This window comes from Felis catus, chromosome E1 (assembly GCF_018350175.1).
Source record: "Felis catus isolate Fca126 chromosome E1, F.catus_Fca126_mat1.0, whole genome shotgun sequence".
NCBI lineage: Eukaryota > Metazoa > Chordata > Mammalia > Carnivora > Felidae > Felis > Felis catus.
This window is the reverse complement of record NC_058381.1, coordinates 20,192,966-20,216,838: the sequence shown is the minus strand read 5'-3', so window position 1 is coordinate 20,216,838 and position 23,873 is coordinate 20,192,966. Positions and strand designations below refer to the sequence as shown.

The following is a 23,873-nucleotide window of genomic DNA, read 5'->3' as shown; positions in this document are numbered from 1 at the left end:
TCAGTCCCTCTCTCCCCTCGACTTTTCCAAATGTTAACCAACTCTGGAGGACAGCTCAAATTCTGCCTCATCCTTAAAGACATCCCAGGACTACTGTAGACCTCCCTTTCCCCCTCTGAACTACTTCCGTGCCACCTAACCTACATCAAACAGTTATGAATGGAAGGTGCATACTTCACATGTATGTGTCTACATTAACACAATAATCTAATATTTGAAAACCCTTGGATAATGAACTGAATTTTCTAATTTTATATGAATGGGAGAAAGACTTCTAGCACATCGACCAGACTGACTTCATTTGACTTGCTTTCACCTTGCCCAAGCACAACAGCATTGCTACTGCTTCAGCACTGCCATTTAGGAAATTAAGTTCCACCTCGTGGAGCATCTATCCCATTCAAAGCTCAACAACAACTGCAAAGCTGTGAACGCTAGGGGGAAAAAATTTTCTAAAATTACTTTTTTCGATTTGTCTTTAATAGAAAATAATTAATGTTGAAATTTCAAATAATATCAAAGGAGGGTATGATATAACAAAGAATCCATCTGGTCTTCATCCCCACACAGTTCCTGGCAGAAAGCTTCAAAACGCCTTGGAAGTTCCCATGTGATAGGAGTGTGTTTTGTTATAGTCTCTTTCAACCATACTTGAGTTATCCTAATGAGGTGACTCATTAGGGAGAAGGGAGGGCCTAGATAGGAGGATGGGGATTGGTTGCCAGAAAAACTACCCATGTGATTTAGCGGGTTGGAACTTCCAGCTCCACCCCAAAACCTATCAGTGTGGTGGGGGGGCGGTGGGTAGAGGGAGCCCACAGATGGAGTTCAATACACAGTCAATGATATAATCAATTGTGCCTACATAATGAAGCCCCATATAAAAACCCTGGACATCAAAGCTCAGGGGAGCTTCCTAGTTGGTGAACAAATTGATGAACCAGGAAAGTGGTGCACTCTGATTCCACAGGGACAAATGGTCTTGGCTCAGGATCCTTCAACACCTTGCCCTATGTACCTCTTAATCTGGCTGTTCATTTGTGTAACCCTGAGTATAGCACTTTCCCAAGTTCTGTGAGTTGTTCTAGTGAATTATCAAGTCTAAGGGCATTGTAGAAAGCCCCAAATTTGTAGTCAGCCAGGAAGAAGAGTGGATAGTCTGGGGACCCCACTTGTAGCTGGTGTCTAAAGTAAGGGTAATCTTGTTGGGGACCTTGCCCTTTAACTTGTAGGATCTGATACTAACCCAGGTGGTTAATGTCAAAACTGAAATGAATTGTAGAACGCCCAGTGTCAGACAATCGTCAGAAAGAAGAGGGCACGACAGTTTTGTATTTATAAAAAGTAGGGATGGCTCAAAAAACTGAGAAACACTGTAACAGAACTATCCAAGAGTACAAGCTGCACTCTGGCATATTTTCCCGGGCCTGGACCAAACTAGAAAATAAACAAACAAAAAAACAAAACAAAAACCTAAAAGATCATGTAGAGAGTATTAACTTATGCTTCTACATGACCCATCTTACTTGTGCAGACTCCTTCTATTAATTCATTTGAGAAGTATTCACCTGATTGCCTTCCAAGCACAAAACTTAATTTTAGATACTCTATGGGGATAATATGGAAAATGTATTAAACAAGATAAAATTGCTATGAAAGAAGTATGGATCAAGTACTATGTTCAATCACTCTTGAAAAACGGGAAGGTGGGCAGGGAAGGATGGGAAGAGAATACTTTTCTCAGAAGTCTCTAAATATAGCAGAAAAATTGAAAATCTCATAAAAGAAGCTTATAGTTTGGTCACAAGGAGGAAAAATTGAATAATCAGTTAAGACATGTATGTTTCTTAAGACAGTGTTGTGCCTGTGTAACAGGCAACCTTCTAGCACACCACTAGTGGTCTCCTGAAGGACTTCCTAGACCTTGGGGAAAACATTACTTTTCCTACCAGCTACTGAGTATCTCTAGAAAGACTAAGGAACAAATATTTCATTATCACCCACAGGAAATTCCACAAGGGCAGAGAATGTGTCTTTCTTGTTCACTGTTGAATCTTAGCTCCTAGCAAATGCTCTTAGTAAATGGAGCTTATGGCTTAGCGGTTAAGAGCACAGATTTACAATTTAGGAAGAGTGGCTGGTTACTTCTGAGAGAAAGAGAAGGAAATGCAAGGGGCTTCAACTGATTGGTAATGTTTTATTTATTAAGCTAAGTGATGGGTATTTGTTATATTATTCTTTATACCTTTGACATAAATTTTTCACCAAAACAAAAGGAAAACAATACAGGTTTCAGAATCAGACAAGACTGGACTGAAACCTTAGTTCCAGTACTGACTAGCTGTGTTTCCTCAGGCAAGTAATCAAGCCTCAGTTTGTCCCTCTATATAGTGCTGAACAGCTTCAGCAGAATTGGTAAGAGAATTAAGACGACAGATATATAACGCTTAGGACAATACCTGACAAACATAAAATACACAAATGATAGTTGTTGCGATGATGATGAGCACAGTTTAAATTAAAGGAGTTAAGGGAGTATGAGAATGGGCCAGAAATTTCGGATTTGGGAATCAGCTAATTAGCAGTATAACCTTGTGTTGTCACTGACTCTCTCTGGGCCTCAATTTTCTCAACAGTTAGAAAGAAGGAAAGAAAGAAAGAAAACAGAAAGAAAAAAGGACCAGATGCTATCAATGTGTACACTCTGTGAGTAATCTAAACTATCATGTAGCACACCTGGAAGACTGGCCTGCAACAGATGAAAAAGCGCATATGACATGTACCTTACAGTACCCTAGCAATGGCAGACAGATGCCCAAGTTGTATCTGTTACCTATTTTAGTTGTGTATGGGTAAGTGATCGGTGAGGAACATTCATCTATCTGTAAGAACAAAGTGGGACTCAAGTGGGACCAAGCCAATATGGGGTCCAGAAATCTGTAGAACTTGCTGACTTATAATGAGCATTTTGTAACTTTTCTCCTTAAATAACTGCTTCCGTTATGGCCTTGTTTAGGGTCCCAGAAACGCCAAACCGTTTGCTAGCTCAGGGTAGTATTCATCTCAACATCCACAGTGGTCCATTCTAACTCCACATGACGATGCACGATGGAGGCAAAATAGCTTAACGTGAACCACGCCAATGCCCTTTATTCCAGCATCAGAAAACCTAGAACCTGGCCCTCCTGCCTATTTTTTACTCTTGGCAACTGAGGCTGCAGAGCAAGAGTGCATTTGGGAAAGAGCCCTAATCAAGTTCCTTGCAAAGGGCGGTGATGTCTGAGCTAAGACAACATACAGCAGAGTTCTGTCACCTGATAGCAGAATGCCTCTGCTGTGAAGTCCAATTGCGTCCACTAGGCCCTGTATGTTATTTATTTTAGTAAGTGGTAAAACTCCCAGGTACTTAAAACAACAGACCTTTTAGAAGATCCAATGCTTGTACAATTCCTGTGACCTTTGAACTTCTGGGTCTTTTTCCCTAGTGTCTCCAAAATCCCACAACTACTGCCAGCACAGATGTTCCCAGAAACTGTTCCATCCGGGACATCTTACATGTCTCTACATTCTTATCCATGATCAACTATTTATTAAGAATGGGAAAAATGAGGGGCACCTGGGTGGCTCAGCTGGTTAAGCGTCCAACTCTTCATCTCGGCTCAGGTCATGATCTCACAATTCAAGAGATCAAGCCCCACATCGGCGGGCCTGCTTGGAATTCTCTCCCCCCCCCCACCCCCACCCCCAAAAGAAATAAACCTAAAAAAAAAAAAAGGAATGGGAAAAATGAATCAGATGTTCAATAACTCAGATGCTCATTGTTACCCAAAAGAAAAACAAGTCTCCCTCCTGCTTGGTCCTTGAGAAATTTGCCTGCCTTAATACCCTTGAGACCTTGATTCCCCTCAGATTCCCTTTTCAGAATTACCTTTTTAAAAATCTGCTTGTATCCCCCCACTCCAAAGCCCTGACAAGTCTCAGAAGAAATCTACCTGTTAATCCATAGATCAAAATGTTAAACAAAAACGATCAAAATTAAGTCAAACACCAACATTAAGTGGCTTATTAGTTTCCAAGAAAGCTAAAGACTATTGCTCCTTAATCACAACCACTTAGGCTCTCTTAGCAAAGTTCAGGCCTTCAACAGGTGTTCCGTGTTACTTTTGAAGTCCCCTCCCTCACCATGGCCCTTACGTGTCATCCATTCTTCCTCATCTTTCTGCTTAAAACTCAGGAGAACACCCCTTTTCCGAGCCATCGTCCCTTTCTTCTTTTCCCAGCGACATTTCCAGAAAAGAAAGCCCAACATTCTGAGGCAATTCAGATTTCTTCACAGCTCAGCTCAACAAGGCAGTTCTGGCTGCCTGTGCAGCAGCAGGCTCCTGCCAAAACACAAACCTGCCACCAGGTCTACTCCGACATGGCAGGCCTCAGAGACAGAAAAGGAACCCCCACCCCCAGCAGGAGAAGGGCACTGTAAACACTGCAACAATTAAAGAGCTTTATGATGCTTGACGATACAGACAGTGGTACCAACAAGTAAGAAGCATTCCATTTAACTTATTTATATGGGTACTATCATTTAGAGTATGGCATTTTCATTTATTTATTCATTCGTATTGTGCCTCACCCATTAAAGAATCTGATGCAGTTTAGTACTCACTACAATAAAACAACCGAATCTAGTTTCTGAAGTAATTGTATAATAGGCCTTTTAAAAATCAAACACGAATTTCCTTCACATAAAAATCCAAGAGTGATTTCCTCTTTAAAAAAAAAAAAGTTTAAAATTAGAGTGAGACACATTATAGTGAATTTAGGAGAAAATGAGCACATTTTCATTAGTATCATTTTGGGTTTCCTTTTGGAAGAGCAGTAAGATGATAGCTACTTTAATAAAAGATCAGATGTGATTAAGTTAAGAAATGCTTCAGTGAATCTAAACTAGAGCTTTTTGCTTCCCTTAAGGCTTAACAACCAAACCCTGAGTAAGACTATCAAAGAAATAGGGAATCAGCAGGTTTAAAATTACAACAGGCCACTAACTTTAGGCTAATCTTAACTGCAAAAATAAATGAGGACCTTAAAAACAAGGAAGACATTTTAGAATACTAAATTTTAAAAATTATTAAAAAAAAATTTTTTTTAACGTTTATTTATTTTTGAGACAGAGAGAGACACAGCATGAACGGGGGAGGGTCAGAGAGAGGGAGACACAGAATCTGAAACAGGCTCCAGGCTCTGAGCTGTCAGCACAGAGCCCGACGCGGGGCTTGAACTCACTGACTGAGAGATCATGACCTGAGCCGAAGTCGGCCGCCTAACCGACTGAGCCACCCAGGCGCCCCTTAAAAATTATTTAAATAAGCCTACAATCAAAAAGGCTCTTTGACAATGGCAGGAGCATTAACACTGCATATTTTTAACTGCTCCAAAAAATAATTTCCATAAAGGAAGAAACCTCTCTAATTACTCTACCAATTAAATTTTATATGCAAGATAAATATAATCTATGATATTGTTACATAATTTATAATACCTAAGTATAAATAAACACATGTAAAAATATATGTATTTGATATAAGTATATTATATTATACTATATTATATTATATTATATTATATATTATTATATTATATTATTATTATATTATATTATTATATTATATTATAATATATAATATATATAATATATATATTATATATTATATTATATTAATATTATATTATATTATTATTATATTATATTATATTATATTATATTATATTATATTATATTATATTATATGGAGGACAAAAAATTATTCTTTGTTAACTAGCCATTTAATGGTCTCTATTTCCTCTGTTTTGCCTGAGAAACACTGAAGTGATCTGTAAGAACAAAAGGCATGGTCACAATTATCCCCAAAGAGAGAAGGCCTTCTGATTCAGTTCAACACAACATGCTACAGTTCTGTCTGACACTCCACGTTTCTAAGTAGGTCATCCATGGGAAACATAATTCATCACTATAGAACAAATTATCTAGATTTATCCAGGCTAAAAATTTCTTTGTCTTTTCATCACATCTTTTGAACATCTACTGCTAAATGACAGCAAATTCCTAATATTCATGAAGCAGAAATAACATTTTCTAGTTCCAAATACCATCCTACCAGCCATATTGGCTATTTTTCTTGATAACAAACACCCCGTGCTTTAAGTGGCAAAGGGCCCTACTCCTCATTTTTATTGGCTTCTTAAGAAGCCTTGTTGACTCTTCCTAAATTAGGAAATTAGAATATACAGGGAGCAGGAGGGTGACTATGGAGTTAGAATTTTAACTGGGAAACTTTGGCATTTGTGGCAATAGCTGAGTATTGTTCCAAAGGAAAATTTCATTGATCAAATCAGACTATCTGGGCTGCAGAAGAACAATGTTACAGTCTATCCCTCTCCTTTGAACTACCTCAACACTAGGGCCCAAATGGTGCCAGAGGAACAAAAAGATGAGTTTTAATACAGATGTGAGAATGATACAGAACAGACTCTATCTGAACAGAAAAGACTATGTAGACTATGCTTGAACATGCTCGGTCACAGACTATCATCCAGGTACTAAACACAGTATAACTGAAAATGGAGTTTAATCTTCAAATATCATTTAACAAAGACCAGAATGGAAAGCAATACGGCTTTAAAAGGATCGTAGAATGTTTTTTTCTACCATAAATGCTAGCTTATTACTGGTTTCTTTGACTCTTATCTTATGCCTAAAGAATTGTTTCCCAGTCCCACTAAGATGACCTCTGGTGTTTCTTTCTTTCTTTTTTTTTTTTTTTAATCTTTATTTTTGAGCGAGAGACAGTGTGTGAGCATGGGAGGAACAGAGAGAGAGACACACACACAGAATGCAAAGCAGGCTCTAGGCTCTGAGCTGTCAGCACAGAGCCCAATGCAGGAGTTAGAACTCACGAACTGTGAGATCATGACCTGAGCCAACTCGGACACTCTACCAACTGAGCCACCCAGGTGCCCCGACCTCTGGTGTTTCTATTTCTTTTGGCAAGGAATAGAACTGGGGCAGCCAAGACATGGAATAGACGTGACCCCATCATTAGAAGTCACTGGTATACTTTATGGCCAGAACACAGGAATCTCCCAGGTCAAACAAAGCTAAGAACCTGGAACAAGAGACTGGATGAACACTGCCCCTTCAAATGCTAACAGCAACCACATATCAGACCGGATTTGAGAAAGGAGAATGAGCAGGGGCACTTTGGTGGCTCGCTCAGTTAAGCATCCAACTCTTGATTTTGGCTCAGGTCACGATCCCAGGGTCGTGGGATCAAGCCCCACATTGGACTCCATGCTAAGCATGGAGCCAGCTTGGGATTCCCTCTCCCTTTCTCTCTGCCCCTCTCTCCAGCTTGTGCTGTCTCTTTTTAAAATTAAAAGAAAGAGGGGCGCCTGGGTGGCGCAGTCGGTTAAGCGTCCGACTTCAGCCAGGTCATGATCTCGCGGCCCGTGAGTTCGAGCCCCGCGTCGGGCTCTGGGCTGATGGCTCAGAGCCTGGAGCCTGTTTCCAATTCTGTGTCTCCCTCTCTCTCTGCCCCTCCCCCGTTCATGCTCTGTCTCTCTCTGTCCCAAAAATAAATAAATGTTGAAAAAAAAATTTAAAAAAAATTAAATTAAATTAAAAGAAAGAGGGGCGCCTGGGTGGCTCAGTCGGTTGAGCGTCCGACTTCAGCTCAGGTCACGATCTCACGTTCATGGGTTCGAGCCCCGCGTCGGGCTCTGGGCTGATGGCTCAGAGCCTGGAGCCTACTTCTGATTCTGTGTCTCCCTCTCTCTCTGCCCCTCCCCCATTCATGCTCTGTCTCTCTCTGTCTCAAAAATAAATAAACATTAAAAAAAAAATTAAAAGAAAGAAAGAACGAATGAACAAGAATCAAATTTTGATGACTAAGAGTGATTTGGAAAACAAGCAAAGTCTAAATAAATGGAACTAACCTAAACTCATTCATTCTTCCAAAAGCTATAGAAGACCTCTGAACAATGTGGGGGTTAGGGGCGCCAACCAACTCTCCACCCCCCGGCAGTCCAAAATCCTCAGATAGCTTTTGACTCCCCCAAAACTCAACTACTGATAACTACTGTTGACTGGAAGCCTTACAAATGACATAAGCAGTCTATTAACATATATTTTGTATATTTTATTATATACTGTATTCTTACAATAAAGTAAGCTGGAGAAGACAATGTTATTAAGAAAATCATAAGGGGGGGCGGGGTGCCTGGGTGCTTAAGCGTCCGACTTTGGCTCAGGTCATGAGCTCACGGTTCAAGAGTCTAAAAACTGCAACAGGCTTTCTGCCATCAGCACCAGCTTCAGATCCTCTGCCCCTCCCCTGCTCGTGCGCAGGCGTGCTCTCTCTCTCTCAAAAATAAATAAACGTTAAAAAAAAAATCATAAGGAAAATACATTTACAGTAGTGTAAAAAAAAAAATCCCTGTATAAAGAGACCCACACAGTTTGAACTGCATGTTGTTCAAGGGTCAACTGTATTTGACTTTTTTTTTTTTTTTTTGAGAGTGAGAGCACTCATGCGGTAGGGGAGTAGAGGAAGAGGGAGACAGAATCTTAAGCAGGTTCCATGCCCAACATGAGCCCGATGCAGGGCTCAACCTCACAACTATGAGATCACGACCTGAGTCAAAAATCAAGAGTCAGACGCTTATCAACTAAGCCACCTAAGGTCAACTGTATTTGAGTGCCCACTTTGTGACAGGCCTATGCCAGGCACGGGGTATACAGCAATAAAACGAGGCAAATCCACCACCCTCATGAAGCTTACTTTCCAGCCCAAAAGACAAGTGAACAAATATGCACACAAGAACTGCCTGAGTCAGGGCCTTCTTGTAGAGAAAGCAGTAGACAGCACTACAAGAGTGAAGCAAGGGCCAGACTGTGATGGTGTCTGCAGGCCTACATAAAGAAGTCTGGACTTTCTTCTAAGTGAAAGGAGAAATCATCAAAGAATTTTAAAAACGGGTAACAGGATCTGAGGTATTTTTTTAAAGATGATTACCTGCTACATAGAGAATGGACAAAATTAGAAGGAGGGAGACCGGTTAAGGAGATATTACAAAAGCCTAGGCCAGAGCCAATCGAAGCTTGTAGTGGCTTCAACTAGTTTCGATGATAAGCTAATCAGTTAGACATTGGGTAAGAGTGACAGATTCATTTAAACTTTTTTTTTTAGTGTTTATTTTTGAGAGAGAGAGAGAGAGAGAGAGAGAGAGCGCGTGCGCGCAAGCGAGCAGGGGAGGGGCAGATGGAGAGGGAGACACAGAATCCGAAGCAGGCTCCAGGCTGGAGCTGTCAGCACAGAGCCTGATGGCAGGGCTCAAAACCATGAGCTGTTGGGAATGCAAGCTGGCGGAGCCACTCTGGAAAACAGCATGGAGGTTCCTCAAAAAACTAAAAATAGAACTACTCTACCACCCAGCAATTGCACTACTAGGCATTTATCCAACGGATACAGGTGTGCTCTTTCAAAGGGACACATGCACCCCCATGTTTATAGCAGCACTATCAACAATAGCCAAAGTATGGAAAGAGCCCAAATGTCCATCGATGGATGGATGAAGAAAAAGTGGTATATATATACAATGGAGTTATTACTTGACAATCAAAAAGAATGAAATCTTGCCATTTGCAACTACGTGGATGGAACTGGAGGGTATTATGCTAAGTGAAATTAGAGAAAGACAAAAATCCTATCGCTTCACTCATATGAGGACTTTAAGAGACAAAACAGATGAACATAAGGGAAGGGACACAAAAATAATATAAAAACAGGGAGGGGGACAAAACAGAAGAGACTCATAAACATGGAGAACAAACTGAGGGTTACGGGAGGGGTTGTGGGAGGGGGGATGGGCTAAATGGGTCAGGGGCACTAAGGAATCTACTCCTGAAATCATTGCTGCACTATATGCTAATTTGGATGTAAATCTTAAAAAATAAAAAATAAAATTAAAAGAAAACAAAAAAACCCACAAGCTGTGAGATCATGACCTGAGCTGAAGTCGCATGCCCAACCGAGTCACCCAGGTGCCTCTGACCAGATTCATTCAAAAAGAGGGTAACAGTTCCACTTTCTTAATGAGTTTGATCAGAAGACAAACATATCTCAACTTAAAAACAAGACTTCGCTAAAACTAAATCTTGTGTAATTTTAATGTACCTACATGATTTAGATAAAAGGGTATTAAGGCTCATGCTAATTTTATTGCAACAAGGACATTTGTTAAGCATACTAACGCAAACATCGTTAAACACAAATTCTGGCCAAAGAATCTGACCATGAAAAATCATAACCTGAGAACTGTTTTGCATGCTTGCATTTTTAATGATTTTAAAAATTTTGTTTTGTTTCAAGAATGGCAACTGACTTTTATTTATTTATTTATTTATTTTCAACGTTTATTTTATTTTTGGGACAGAGAGAGACAGAGCATGAACGGGGGAGGGGCAGAGAGAGAGGGAGACACAGAATCGGAAACAGGCTCCAGGCTCTGAGCCATCAGCCCAGAGCCCGACGCGGGGCTCGAACTCACGGACCGCGAGATCGTGACCTGGCTGAAGTCGGACGCTTAACCGACTGCGCCACCCAGGCGCCCCTGAGAATGGCAACTGACTTTTAACATGGCCTGAATGGTATTCACTGTGTTCAATAATTAAGATAAGGTGCAAATGATCTTTAAGACACTTTGGCTTTCTCTGCAAATAATTACCTTAAAATTCATAGACAATCTAACTTCTTTGATCTAAGCACTAAACAGACAGTAAGCATCAGTTAGCATTTAAGCCTGGATGGATCAGAATCCAGATTCTGGATGGGCCAAAAAAAGATCTGTTTCACCTTCGGAGGACATTATAGGTTTAGCCAAGAGAATGTTGAAACCATTCACAACTATTTGGGAGCTTCAGTGAATGAAGCAGCTGCTGTGTGGTTCTGGGACAGATGCTAACAGCAATAAGATGTACTGAAGTGAAAGCAAAAGAACAGGCTCTATAATAATACCAGAAATGATGTGGGGATTTTGCTTGTTTGCTTTTCCCATTTCTCTTAATTAACCATTTTAAAATGACAACTAAGTTACTACCACTTCTACCTAAAAAAGTGGTTTTCCAGATAAATTCATGTGCTAGACCAGTATTAAAATAGCCTTCGTCACAGTTATGTTTACCTAGCATTTAAAGTGGGGCAGCTAGGCTAAAGCTAACAAATATTTACATTAAATCTCAAAAAGTAATGCTTTTGGGGCACCTGGGCAGCTCAGTCGGTTGAACATCAACTTTTGATCTCAACTCAGGTCATGATCTCACAGTTCATGGTTTTGAGCTCTGTGTGCTGCTCAGTTTGGAGCCTGCTTGGGATTCTCTCTCTGCCCCTCCCCAATCATGTGCACACAGTTGCACAAGTACACACACGTGTGCACTCTCTCCCTCTCAAAATGAATTAAAAAAAAAGAAAACTAATCTTTCCAACTTTTTCCTCCCAAAATACCAACCTTTAATATAACTCACTAAAATTACATATTTCACATAAATATAATCCTAATATTTTTTTTTATTTTTTTTTTCAACGTTTATTTATTTTTGGGACAGAGAGAGACAGAGCATGAACGGGGGAGGGGCAGAGAGAGGGAGACACAGAATCGGAAACAGGCTCCAGGCTCTGAGCCATCATCAGCACAGAGCCCGACGCGGGGCTCGAACTCCCAGACCGCGAGATCGTGACCTGGCTGAAGTCGGACGCTTAACCGACTGCGCCACCCAGGCGCCCCAATCCTAATATTTTTAAATGTGAAAAAAATTATATATATGGTAGCTGGCCTAAAGCTTTTGGTGCAAACCTTTTCAAGAAAAATGTCTTCCTCAAAAACTAAGACTTTCTCTTAGGTCAGGTAACTCCCTATAATCAAAACACTCTTGGGGCGCCTGGGTGGCGCAGTCGGGTAAGCGTCCGACTTCAGCCAGGTCACGATCTCGCGGTCCGTGAGTTCGAGCCCCGCGTCGGGCTCTGGGCTGATGGCTCAGAGCCTGGAGCCTGTTTCCGATTCTGTGTCTCCCTCTCTCGCTGCCCCTCCCCCGTTCATGCTCTGTCTCTCTCTGTCCCAAAAATAAATAAACGTTGAAAAAAAAAAATTAAAAAAAAAAAAAACACTCTTGCATGCACACTTTTCTCAACTCTCCTGTTTGCTTTCATATCTGCAGAACATGGCTTTTAATTTTCTCAACAAATTTTTAGTTCTTTTGTGTATTTCTAAATAAATAATACTGTTAACGTTTTAACTTAAATGCACTAAGGCTGTCAATATATCTTACGTATATATAGCATTTCCATTTAGATGTTTCACAGACGAATTATATGCTTCCTAAAACTAAAACCAAAACATAGGATTTCTGCTTTTAGAACATTAGTATTACAATCACCATACTATAAAACGATTTTATGACAGTTAAGGATCAGCTTTTTAAGTGGCTCGTCTACTCACTTTCCCTACCATATTCCAAATGCATCAGCTATGAATCACATGTTAAGTAACACCTTCCTGAACTTTGTCAAGGAAACTGATGCAAAATACAGATTAAGATACGATAATAAATAAAGACTAAAATTCACAACTGCAAACCCAAAAGACAACAGTGTCAGGCCAAGCTTACTTCCAAATTCTGATTCTAAAGACTTCTCCACAGAGCAGGTGAACAGAGACTTCAATGAATATCAAAGAACACTACAGAGAAGGGTAAAAATGTGTTAGCTTTCTTCCTTGGGAGTGCATCACAGTGACCTGGAGGGGCTACTCTAGGCTGAAATGGAGTCTGGAAAAGAATGCTTCAAAACAGCAATGGCAGAGCATTAACTAATGTACAAACAAACAATTCAGTTCTCCCAGCCCACTTTCTTATTTTAGTCCTACCAAATGAGTCATGTAACCAGCCAAGTGATATCAAGAAGTCCCTGTTGTCCTGTCCCCAAGTCAGTAAACAGAGGCATTTCTCCTTTATTATATCTTAAAAGGGTGAAACCTAAGAATTTCTAGGGGGTCTTATGTGTATGTGCATGTGTCTGTTTTCCTGTGTGCCTGTTATTTATAAAATAATTACCAAGCTACGGAATAAATAATGCTTAAAAAGAGGGGAGTAAATTAGGCTTTAGGGTAAGAATAATTCTCTCAACTAAAGAACCCTCCCCAGATAATTATTCATTCATTAAGCACTTGTGTAACTTGTATGACTTGAACTTGAGAGTAAATTTTTGAGGAAACAGCGAGCATAACAGAAGTTATTCCAATGTAAAGTGCAAGTATCTCTAAAAACGCTCCCTACCTTGAAGTCAATGCCAGAGGGTGGGAAGACTGCGAACGTGAAAGAAAGAGGGAAAGAAGGAAAGAAAGAGACAAAGAGAGAAAGAGAAAGAAAAAGAGAAAGAGAAAGAAAAAAGAAAAAAGGAAAAAAAGAAAAAAAAAAGGCAGAAACCTGACCTTGCCCGCAAGTCGAACAGTCCTGCATCCCCCTCCCCCTAGCTTCCCCGGGAGCCAGTTCACACCATCCCAATTGGTCAGTCGGCCTGTTTCAGCACCTGCCCGGCAGTGACAAGGGACTCTCCACGAAGAGAAAAGGGTCTGAAAGGCAAGCGGCCTCGGAAACGCGTTGAGGCCCAGGAGGAAAGGATTCGAAGCGGAAAAGGAGGAGAGGACCTTCGGAGAGATGAGGCTGGGTCAGAGACTCACAGAGACAAGGCTCGAGAGGACGACTGGGGGTCAGGGTCGGGATGTGTTAAGAGGGCCCAGGGTGAGGTGAGAGCTTGAGGGCCGCCAGTGGGCTGCCGAAAGGGAAGAGCTAAGGGGCTGGGAGGCCCGAGAGCGCGGAGAGGGGCGAGCAGGCCCGGGGCGGCAGGGGCTGCGGTGGCCGCTGCCGGCCCCGGTGCGCGGACTCACGTTCTCCCACCAGCAGGATCCGCACGTCTTTCTTCATGTCGGCGGCTCGCAGGGGCCGGGCTCGGCCCGCACGCATGGAGCGGACTCCTCTCGCCGGGAGCGCTCAGCCCACGGCGCCCCTCTCCCCGCGCTACCGGTGACGCTGCCAGCCTCCCCCGCCGCCCCGCCCGAGCCTCGGCCGGGGCCCGCCGCGCCGCCTCCTCTGCTGCTTCCCTGCTCGGGAGCCAGGACAGCGCCAGCTCCGCCTCCTCCGGCTCCGCGGGCGGCGGCGGCAGCAGCGGCGGGGCCGACGGGGCGCCGCGAGGGACAAGCGCTTTCGGAACGCGAACGCTCTCAGGGCCCGCGCGGCGCCCCCGGCGTCCGGCAGGCCGCGGCGCAGGGTCAGGGAGCCTAGCCCACCTTCCCCAGGGCGCCGCGACAGCAGATACGCCTGGGGCTCAGAATTTGAGGAGTAGATCCGCTAGTCTGACCCCATTTATTTTGCAGAATTGGGGCAGGAGAAGTTATTTGTCCAAGGTCACATTAGAGCCTGGCAGTGACTCAAGACGGGATTATTCTCACCAGACTATAATCTCTAGGAGGGCAGCGACCTGTCTACCTGGTTTTCAGGAGCATCCACACCTTATCAGAAAGTGCTTGATTGATTAAAGGGTGGCTGACTCCTGGGATAGCGCCCTTTCCACTACACAAAACCACCACCCTAGCTGCTTTTTGCCAGTGATGCTTACAAAATACGGTTCTAAATAATGGCATTCTTTTTTTTTTTTTTTACCTTGTCCTTGTAAACAGATTCATTTCTTTGTACCAAACTAAATGACTTCCTTCTGCTCTAAGTCAAACTTAGTTTCTAAGCCAAACTAAGTCGCTTTCTGTGGTTTCCTCTGAGAAGGGTCTTCTGATATTTTAGTTACGCTTGCTGAGCATAATCCTGGACACATAGGTGACACTGGATAATGAACTCTTACTGACTTTTCTAATATTGCCTTAATTCCCTCCTGACCCTGTCTGTCTGGAGGAATTTGTTGCTACACCCCAAATGCTAGGACAGTGTTTGGCATGCAGCAGAAGAAAGAGATAGATACAGAGATATATATAATTAATGAGGAAACACTATCTGCATAATGTGCCTTTTTTTCTGTCTTAAATATTACATAATAAGTTTTTAAAGGAAATAAAATGTGTGCAAAGTGCAATCCCCCTTTCTCCTAGGAGAAGCCATGGGGTGTGGTGTAGCAGTTAAGCGCTGCTGACAGATTGCATGGGATTGAATCCAGAGTCCATTGCCTAATCAGGTATGTGATCCTGAGTAAATTCTTCTACTTCTCCAATCTGTCCATTCCATAATGTGGCAATAATGATAACAATACGTATGTCTTCGGGTGGTTTTGAAGAATAAGATAATACACGTCAACCATCTGGTACGGTTCCTGACTCATGGTACCTGCTGTATTGATTTCAGCTATCATTATCATCATCAAGGGCACTGAAAAGTTACAAGCCACAGGTTTTGAGGCAAATACATTGTTACACTTACAACAGTATTCTGCCTCCTTAATATAATGATGTCCCTACGGAGCATAGGAGAGAGAGCCCTTCCAAAAAAACGCTCTATAGTATAAGGAGGGAGATAGGAGAGATACACTCCCTGCTCACCGGGAGATAATGAAGTCCTATCCCAGGATGGACACAAATAAGACAGATGGAAATGTGAAATTCAGGAGTCTTGATAACCAGATCTTTCAGGGAAAAGGATTCTTCTGAATTTCAGTATTACACAATGGTTGAGTTGAAAAGACGCTTACAGAGCCCCTATTCCAATACCATTACTCTATAAGTAAGAAAAGCAAGACCCAGAGAGATACTGCGACTTGCCAAAGGCAGTCGAGCTGAGACTAAACCTTGGCTCTGCCATCCTTAGTGAGTGACCCTGGGCAAGTCACCTGTCTGTGCCTTAGTTTCCTCTCTCCCAAAAAGACTATAATCTCTTCCCAAACTTCTACCTTATGGGATTGTTTGGAGGATCCCATAAAATAATACATGTGAAAAAAATGTTTCCTTAAAAAAATAAATTACACAAATATCGGATGACAAAGGACAAAGGCCCTTTATAGGCGGGCAAATTCTTTAGGGCACTGCCTGCTCCAAGCAACCCTTTGTGGAGAATCTTGACCCCAGGAGCTCTGCAACAGCATTGCCAGCTGATTACAATGTGAATTCTGTGCACCTTCTCCAGAAGCATGAGAGACAAGGCCTTCATGGTGTTGTGCATGTGTGCTGGGCAACGGCTTTGGCATTTCTATTAGTTGAAATGTCTGGAAGGCAGAGGACTAAGAAGAGTTTATTTGGCAGGAGAACATCACACAGTTAATACTGCAAACTCCTTTGTAAATAAAGCCTACTTAAAAATCCAGACTTAAGGGCCGCAGAAAGAAGGCAATCCGCAACCACTGTCAGCAGGCAAAAATTAATGGTTTGGCACAAACGGAGACCAACACTCATTAAATTGGGGAGAGGGTGTCTGGGCCTCCTGGGCAATGTAAGTTTCTTCTTAAAACACCTCTACATCTCTTGATCAGCTATACTTCTGAGGCTATGCCTCCCTTGCCCTCCCTTGAGCTTTATGTCCTTCTCATGATATTAACAGACATCCATCAGGGATCACTCTGAAGGTCTCCTGGAGACAGCATAGTTCAGAGGTTAAGATCAGGGACCCTGGAGTCCACCTGCCTAGGTTTGAACCTCAGTTTTGCCAGTTCCTAGCTGTGCATCATCAAACAAATTGCTTAACCTCTCTGTGCCTCATCTGCTAAATAGTAGTAACACCTCATGGAATTGTAGTGAAGATTAAATGAGTTACTATAGTAGAAAAACAGAATAGTGCATGGTACATGGTCAGTGATTTATAAGTGTTGAATAAACAAAGTGAATTTTGAAGAGAGAGACTTGTGCACACGTCTCTGAGCCTAAGTAAGAGCCACGTGATGATGCACTGCAGCGAAACACAAGCCAGGGGATGGAGTTACTGGCAGTGGAATTTACTGTTGGGATATTGCAGACTGATTACTATGTATTAAGTATATTGGATAAAGCCAAGAGGACACATTGAAATCTAGAAGGCATTGATGGAATTTTCCTCCAGAATGCTGCTAGGAAGGAGTTCTACCATCACAAGACAAACCTGATGCCTCCTCAACTGTGCAGGGGACATAGGGAGGTCTGAACACAGTACCTTTGCCAGGAGATAATAGGATCCGGCTTTTATGCTCATCAAAGGAGGAACTTGCCACACAGCCTGTCTCTGCATCCCAGGACAGTGGGCCACCCTGGGCCAGTGGGCAGAAGATGACCAACATCGGGTGAAATAAGAGGCTGGCCTCTGATTGGTGAGTTAGACATAGTCCCAGGCAAGAGGCCAGTAAAACTTGGACTGGAATTGGCCCCACTCCTCAGACCTTCTATCTTTGGTCTCTAAAGTTAAACCCAAAGTAGCATCCATCCTTCTATCTCAGACCCCCTATCTTTGCTCTCTAAAGTTAAACCCAAAGTAGCATCCATCATCCATTCTTCACTTTTGTCTCCCACTGCTTCCAGGAAGACTTCTTCCTTTTCCTCTCAGGCCTGCTCTGGTGGAAAAGTCCAATGCCTGATGGATACAGAGTAAATATTTTATCTTGCCTTGTAATGCATTTGCTCTTGGTTCATTGTTCAAACATCCATGTTCTCTGCATAGTCACATGGACAGGTCTCTAGAGGACACGGGTTCTGCTTGCTTGATTTGGCTGGAAGGTCTGTCACTCCACACAACTACTTATTAAAAGGCATTTGATAGTTAGCCATGTGGAAAGGAAATTTTTCCACCTAGGATCCTCATCTTTAACACAGCATAATTTGGAGTTGTGGAATCACTATATTATACACCTGAAACTAATGTAACATTGTATGTCAACTATACTTAAAAAAAAAAAAAAAAAAGCCCTCATGTATTGATGAAGTTGCATCCAGTTTACTTCATAATTTTCTTAAGCTCCTTTCAAATACAGATTGTAAAACAAAAACCCCCAATTAAGAGATAGTTGGTATTGAAAAGCCTCTCAGATCCATCCTTCCCACAAGTGGTCTAATTTCCCTTATGGAATTGGGTAGGAGCATGGGCTCTGGAGTCTACACTTCATCTCCAACACCTTATTAGCTGTGCAACATTGGACAAGTTACAGAACCTCTCTGAAAAACCTAAACCTCGTCTGCAAAATGGAGCTATCTCATAGGGCTCTTTTGGTAATTAAATAAAACCTAGATAAAGCATTTATCACATTGCCTAACAGATCACATGCTCACATATCACACTTCACTGCATTTTTTAATTTGGAATTCATTTGCTGACATGCATTACCTTTCCAAGGGCAAATTGGTTAGCCTGCCCACTCAAATTGTAAAGTCTGAAAGGCAAAAGTGCATTTAATATAACTTTTGATCACTGTAAAGACATTAAAATTTTTGCTGACTTATTATAGATATCAACCATTCTCAAAAAATTTTAGGCCACAGGCTGTTTCTGCAAAACCAAAAATTCCATAGAATAGTAAATGTATAATATCTGTTTATTTCTGCCAAGAAATCACAATTAAATATATTTCAAGAAAATAATTCAAAAGAAGAAATATATATATATATATATATATATATATATACATATTCTATTTACAGTAACATTACACAGTACTTAAAAATGGAAAACATATAATTATAGGGGAATAAATTAAGTATGACATAAAATTATTAGCACTTTTGCTGTCATTATGGGGTGCCTGGCTGGCTTAGTTGGCAGAGCACATGACTCTTGATCTCACAGTCATGAGTTCAAGCTCCACACTGGTGTAGAGATTACAAATAAACTGGAGAACTTTCGGTCATTAAAACTAATGACTATTACAGACATGGAAAAGGATTTACAAAGTAAGTGAAAAAATAGAAATCTAAAACCACATATAGAATTACAGCTATATAAAAACGAACTATGATCTATCCATTTATGCAACTTTTATCCGCTATATTTGTGTAGTTTTGAACTTTTACAAGCATGCACCTGTGTCCACCGGGTAATTAAAACTAATGGATGAACATAGATATTGGCTGAGAATACAAAGAAGGGAAAACGTGTAACGATTATGAATTAATTTTTAGTACCATCATCTTTTGTACGATGTCAAAGTTAATTTAATAATTAAATCTTAAAAAAAATTTTTTTAACATTTATTTATTTTCGAGAGACAAAGAGAGACAGAGCGTGAGTGGGGGAGGGGCAGAGAGAGAGGGAGACACAAAATCCGAAGCAGGTTCCAGGCTCTGGGCTGTCAGCACAGAGCCCGACGCAGGACTCGAACTCACAAACTGTGATATCATGACCTGAGCCGAAGTCAGATGCTTTACCGACTGAGCCACCCAGGGGCCCCAATAATTAGATCTTTTAAATAAAATTAATAGAAATATTTAGAAGAATAGCAATATGCTTTAATGGAGGCGCTGATGTAGGATATTATGTTTATTCAGTCATTTAACAAGTAGTTATTGTCTCCAGGAGGTGTGAGGCTCTGAGCTAGGTGCTAGGGGCAAAGTACTGAACATCACTGATTTATTATGGGAGACAAGTGGTGGACCGGGTAGTTCATCTTCGGGCACCCTTCTTTCTTCTCACCAGAATCCTCCAAATCATCCTCCAGGTACCCAAACCTTTCAAACCCTTCCACAAAATAGGTGGCATCTCATAATCTTTTCCTTCCTTGGCCAAAACCAACAAGACTCATGTGATGGTGTCCCATTCCTCCCGTCATCAGCTCTTCCTACAGGGCACTGTTAACAAATGATCTCCCAAGCAACGCCATGACTTAACCCAGCAAAAATGCAAATATCCCCAGAGAGCTCCTAAGAAAATGACCATGGTTTTAGCCCGAGTGGCCTTCCTGGTCACTCTTAGTACTAGTGGGTCTGCTTTTTCTTAAGTTTATTTATTTATTTATTTTTAAAAAATTTTATGTTTATTCATTTTTGAGAGACAGAAAGAGAGAGTGTGAGCAGGGGAGAGGGAGACTCAGACTCCGAAGCAGGCTCCAGGCTCTGAGCTGTCAGCACACAGCCTGAAGTGGGGCTGGAGCTCACGAACCATGAGATCAGGACCTGAGCTGAAGTCGAACGATTACACTGACTGAACCACCCAGGCACCCTGCGCTGGGGGTGTTTTCAATGGAGGAGTAACCTCTGATTTGTGTTTTCGGGGAAGCTCAAATTAGCAGAATGAGAACAGATGGGAAGAGGGTTCTGACTAGAGACAGAGGGGCTCGGATTAAAATAATCTGGGAGAGAAGCGATTAGAGTCTGCGCCAGAGAAGACGCCGAGGGAAGAGGAGGGGCCAGAGCTGGAATGATTTGAGAAAGCAGAATCCAGTGTCACTACTTGGTGACTGTGCAGAAGGTGGTGAAGAAAAGATCCTATGGTAACTCCAAGACATTGTGTCCTGACCAAAGGCATAAGGTTTTCTCCCCCAGGGCATATTTGTTTTGAAATATAAAGGTGAAAAAGATTTCACTGGGCAGGGAAGGAAGACATAGTCTTCCAGACCGCATTAGCCCAATCTCTTAGAACCGGGTTTCCCAAAGTAGTGGAACAAGAGGTCATTGTAGATGGTGCAGGGACATTAGAAACAATGACCCCTGTGGCCAGAAAGTTTTTCCCCTTTTCTATTGTTTCTACCCTAACTAAGCCAAAATGAAAGCCTCAAGAAGTTGTAACCCATGATAATCTCCTCTTGCAAGAGAGAGAGAGCACGCAAGCAAGTGACGAATCCCGGGATCAGAGCCCTAGAGGACAGAACCAGGCTAGTCACCTTGTTTTGTTTTCCTTGAAAGATATATTTAGGGTTACCCCTTTATTTAAGACACATGACCCTGATTTCCATTTACGTAACTTTTTAAAAGTTTCCTTTTGAATCGCTTCCCGGCCTTTTGGCTAAGATCAACTATAAGGTTTCCTTTGGAAATGAATGTACCTGAGAGGGGTCAGTGAGTTGGTTTAGGAAAAAATATTAAGTAAAAAATGGTGCAGGAGACAATGCAAGGGTAACAAGAATCGTGGCACATAAAAGGCTGAAGCTTGGGAAACCCTGTCCTAAGAAAGCCTATGGCTGGCTAGGAAGGTAAATCCCAAATTGAAACAAATCTTTGGCCTAATCCTAAGTATAATTAAAGAAGATTGCACTCCTCTGGAAGGACAAACACTCATGTAATGATTAGGGTGGGTTTTTTTAATGTTTGTTTTGAGAAGGAGAGAGGGAGTGCGCAGGCATGCCTGGAGTAGGGGCAGAGAGAGAGAGAGAGAGAGGGAGAATCCCTAGCAGGCTCCACACTGTCAGCATGGAGCCTGATGCAGGGCTCAAACCCACAAATGGTGAGATCATGACCTGAGCCAAAATCAAAAGTTAGATGCTTAATCAACTGAGCCACTCGGGCGTCCCAGTGATTAGGGTTTGTGTGTGTGTGTGTGTGTGTGTGCGTGTGTGTGTAAGATTTTATTTTTAAGTAATCTCTACACCCAACATGGGGCACGAACCCACAAACCCGAGATCAAGAGTCAGTCGCACACTCTGGTTTACTGACTGAACCAGCCAGATAGATACGCATTGCGGTGATTAAGGTTTGAGCAATTACGAATGAAGATAAATTTGGGTTTGGGGCTGAGGGCTCAGGCAGAAGTGGGGGATGATGGAGCTGAGCACATACCAAGGAAGATTCTCCCTTCCTGTCAAAAGCCTCAAGTGCCCCTGGGGAAGGGATTTTTCCCTTGACCAAAGCAAGAGAGCCTGAAGTACCTCCAAAGAGCAGCATGTTGCATTTTGTGGTTTGTTTCTGCAATCAGCTAGGAAATAAAGTCTTCAAATTAAACTTTTCTGAAAAAAAAAAGTATTTGAGGGAGGAAAAGAAAGAGACAGATAGATATAATTGTATTAGAAGTTGCTGTGACCCTAAGAAGGTGGTGGCTTCCTGCTTGGTAGGTGGTTCTTCCAGGAACCCAAAGCCCTGGACCCCAACAACGGACACACCAGTAGGTGTCTCACCAGCAGGTGAAGTGTGTGTGTGTGTGTGTGTGTGTGTGTGTGTGTGTGTGAGAGAGAGAGAGAGAGAGAGAGGAGAGAGAGAAGTGGAGGGGAAGAGAGAGGAAGAGATAGAGGTGGCCCTTGTCACTGACATTACTGCCTTCTCCCTAACCCCTAGAAAAAAAACAGAGACAAGTCTACAAGAAAACGTAAGTTTTTGAGAGAAACACCTGCAGAGAAGGTGAGACGCTGCCACAGGAGTCCCCAGTGCTCTGCCCATTAGCCTTTCTGTCCCCACAGGAAGTCTTTCCAGGTGGATCCTGTGTGGATGATTCCTTCCCCCATGTGGCATAGAACCAAGTGAGAGGCCCTTCAGCCACTGGCATTTCAGCTTCATTATTTCTATTCTGGAGGATTCTTGTTTTGTTTCGTTTGAGGAAGGGCACCACTTTTCACAGTGTCCTGGAAAGTTTACGCTGACAGAAAACTTGAGACAAAAGCAAAGAAGTAGAGTGCGAACCTTTATTCTCTACTTTAAAAAATTTTTTTAAATTTTTTTAATGTTTATTTACTTTTGGGAGAGAGAGAGACAGAGGGGGGGGGGGGTACAGAGTATGAGCGGGGGAGGGGCAGAGAGAGAGGAAGATACAGAATCCAAAGCAGCCTCCAGGCTCTGAGCGGTCAGCAGAGAGCCTGATGTGGGGCTCGAACTCACGGGACGTGAGATTGTGACCTGAGCCGAAGTTGGATGCTCAACCGACTAAGTCACCCAGGTGCCTCTCTACTTCTTTTTTTTTTCTTAAGTGTTTATTTATTTTAGGACAGAGAGAGTGTGAGTGGGGGGAGGAACAGAGAGAGAGAGAGAGAGAGAGAGAGAGAGAGAGAGAGAATCCCAAGCAGACTCCACACTGTCAGTGCAGAGCCCAACATGGGGTTCAAACTCACGAACCGTAAGCTCATGACCTGAGCCAAAGTCAAGAGTCAGAGGCTCAACCAACTGAGCCACCCAGGTGCCGCCCCCCCCCCAAAATTTTTTTAATGTTTACTTTTGATGGGGGAGCTGGGGCAGAGAGAGGGGACAGAGGATACAAAGCAGGCTCCCCGCTGTGAGCACAGAGCCAGATGTGGGGGCTCAAACTCATGAACTATGAGATCATGACCTGAGCTACACCCCACAATCTTGGTACTTTTAAAGGGCAAACATCAAAGTGACTCTGGGTGAGAAGATAAAAGGTGAGTGATGCAGAAAGTGAAAACAGAGAGACCTTTAATGGTCAACTGGCACCAAGAGAGAGGCCCTGTCCCTTGCTCAGACAACCCAAGGCCACTATACTGAGGATTACCACCACCACCAACCGCAAAAAAAGAGCACCTCGTGGCTCTAGGGCTAGCTGTGTCCCATCAGACTGGAAGGCCAGGTCTCAGCACAGGACCTCATCAGAGGGTGTTAAGGTTAGAGACTTGACAGGGGAGAAACGGCCTGGTCCCTGCTCTGCCAGCTGACTGGCCCTGGACAAACCACTAACCCTGTCTGGGCCTCTGCTCCCTGGTTTGTGAGAAAGCAAATTAATAGAACATATAGAAGAATTTTGCTTGGCCCTGTTTTCAAGGATATGTATGTAAATTAAATGTGAGTCTCAAGATGTGAGAGGCCAAGGTGAATTAGAGGCTGCCACGATCCTGTCACTGTCGCTGTGGTTATCATTGTCCTGGCATTTTTCTAATTTCCTCAGCTACTACTTTAATTTTTTCAGCAACCCTTTGAGGAAGATAAGGAAGGGCAAATAACTATTA

The 23,873-nt window shown here is 42.4% G+C and overlaps 1 protein-coding gene across 7 annotated transcripts in view; it reads right to left on the bottom strand.

Moving 5' to 3' along the window:
- Window positions 1–23,873, bottom strand: part of RHOT1 (ras homolog family member T1) — a 77,616-nt gene that overhangs the window by 50,943 nt on the left and 2,800 nt on the right. For 2 of the 7 annotated variants that reach the window (XM_023244210.2, XR_006590027.1), the window contains exon 1: window positions 13,996–14,232. The exons of 1 other annotated variant lie outside the window; for it this stretch is intronic. In XM_023244210.2, coding sequence (XP_023099978.2) covers window positions 13,996–14,071 — 76 coding nt within the window. In that variant the 5' untranslated portion in view covers window positions 14,072–14,232. Of the gene's footprint in view, window positions 1–13,995; window positions 14,234–23,873 lie in introns of those variants that run through there. 4 more of the 7 variants (XM_023244212.2, XM_023244211.2, XM_023244213.2 and 1 more) reach the window with 3 other exon arrangements.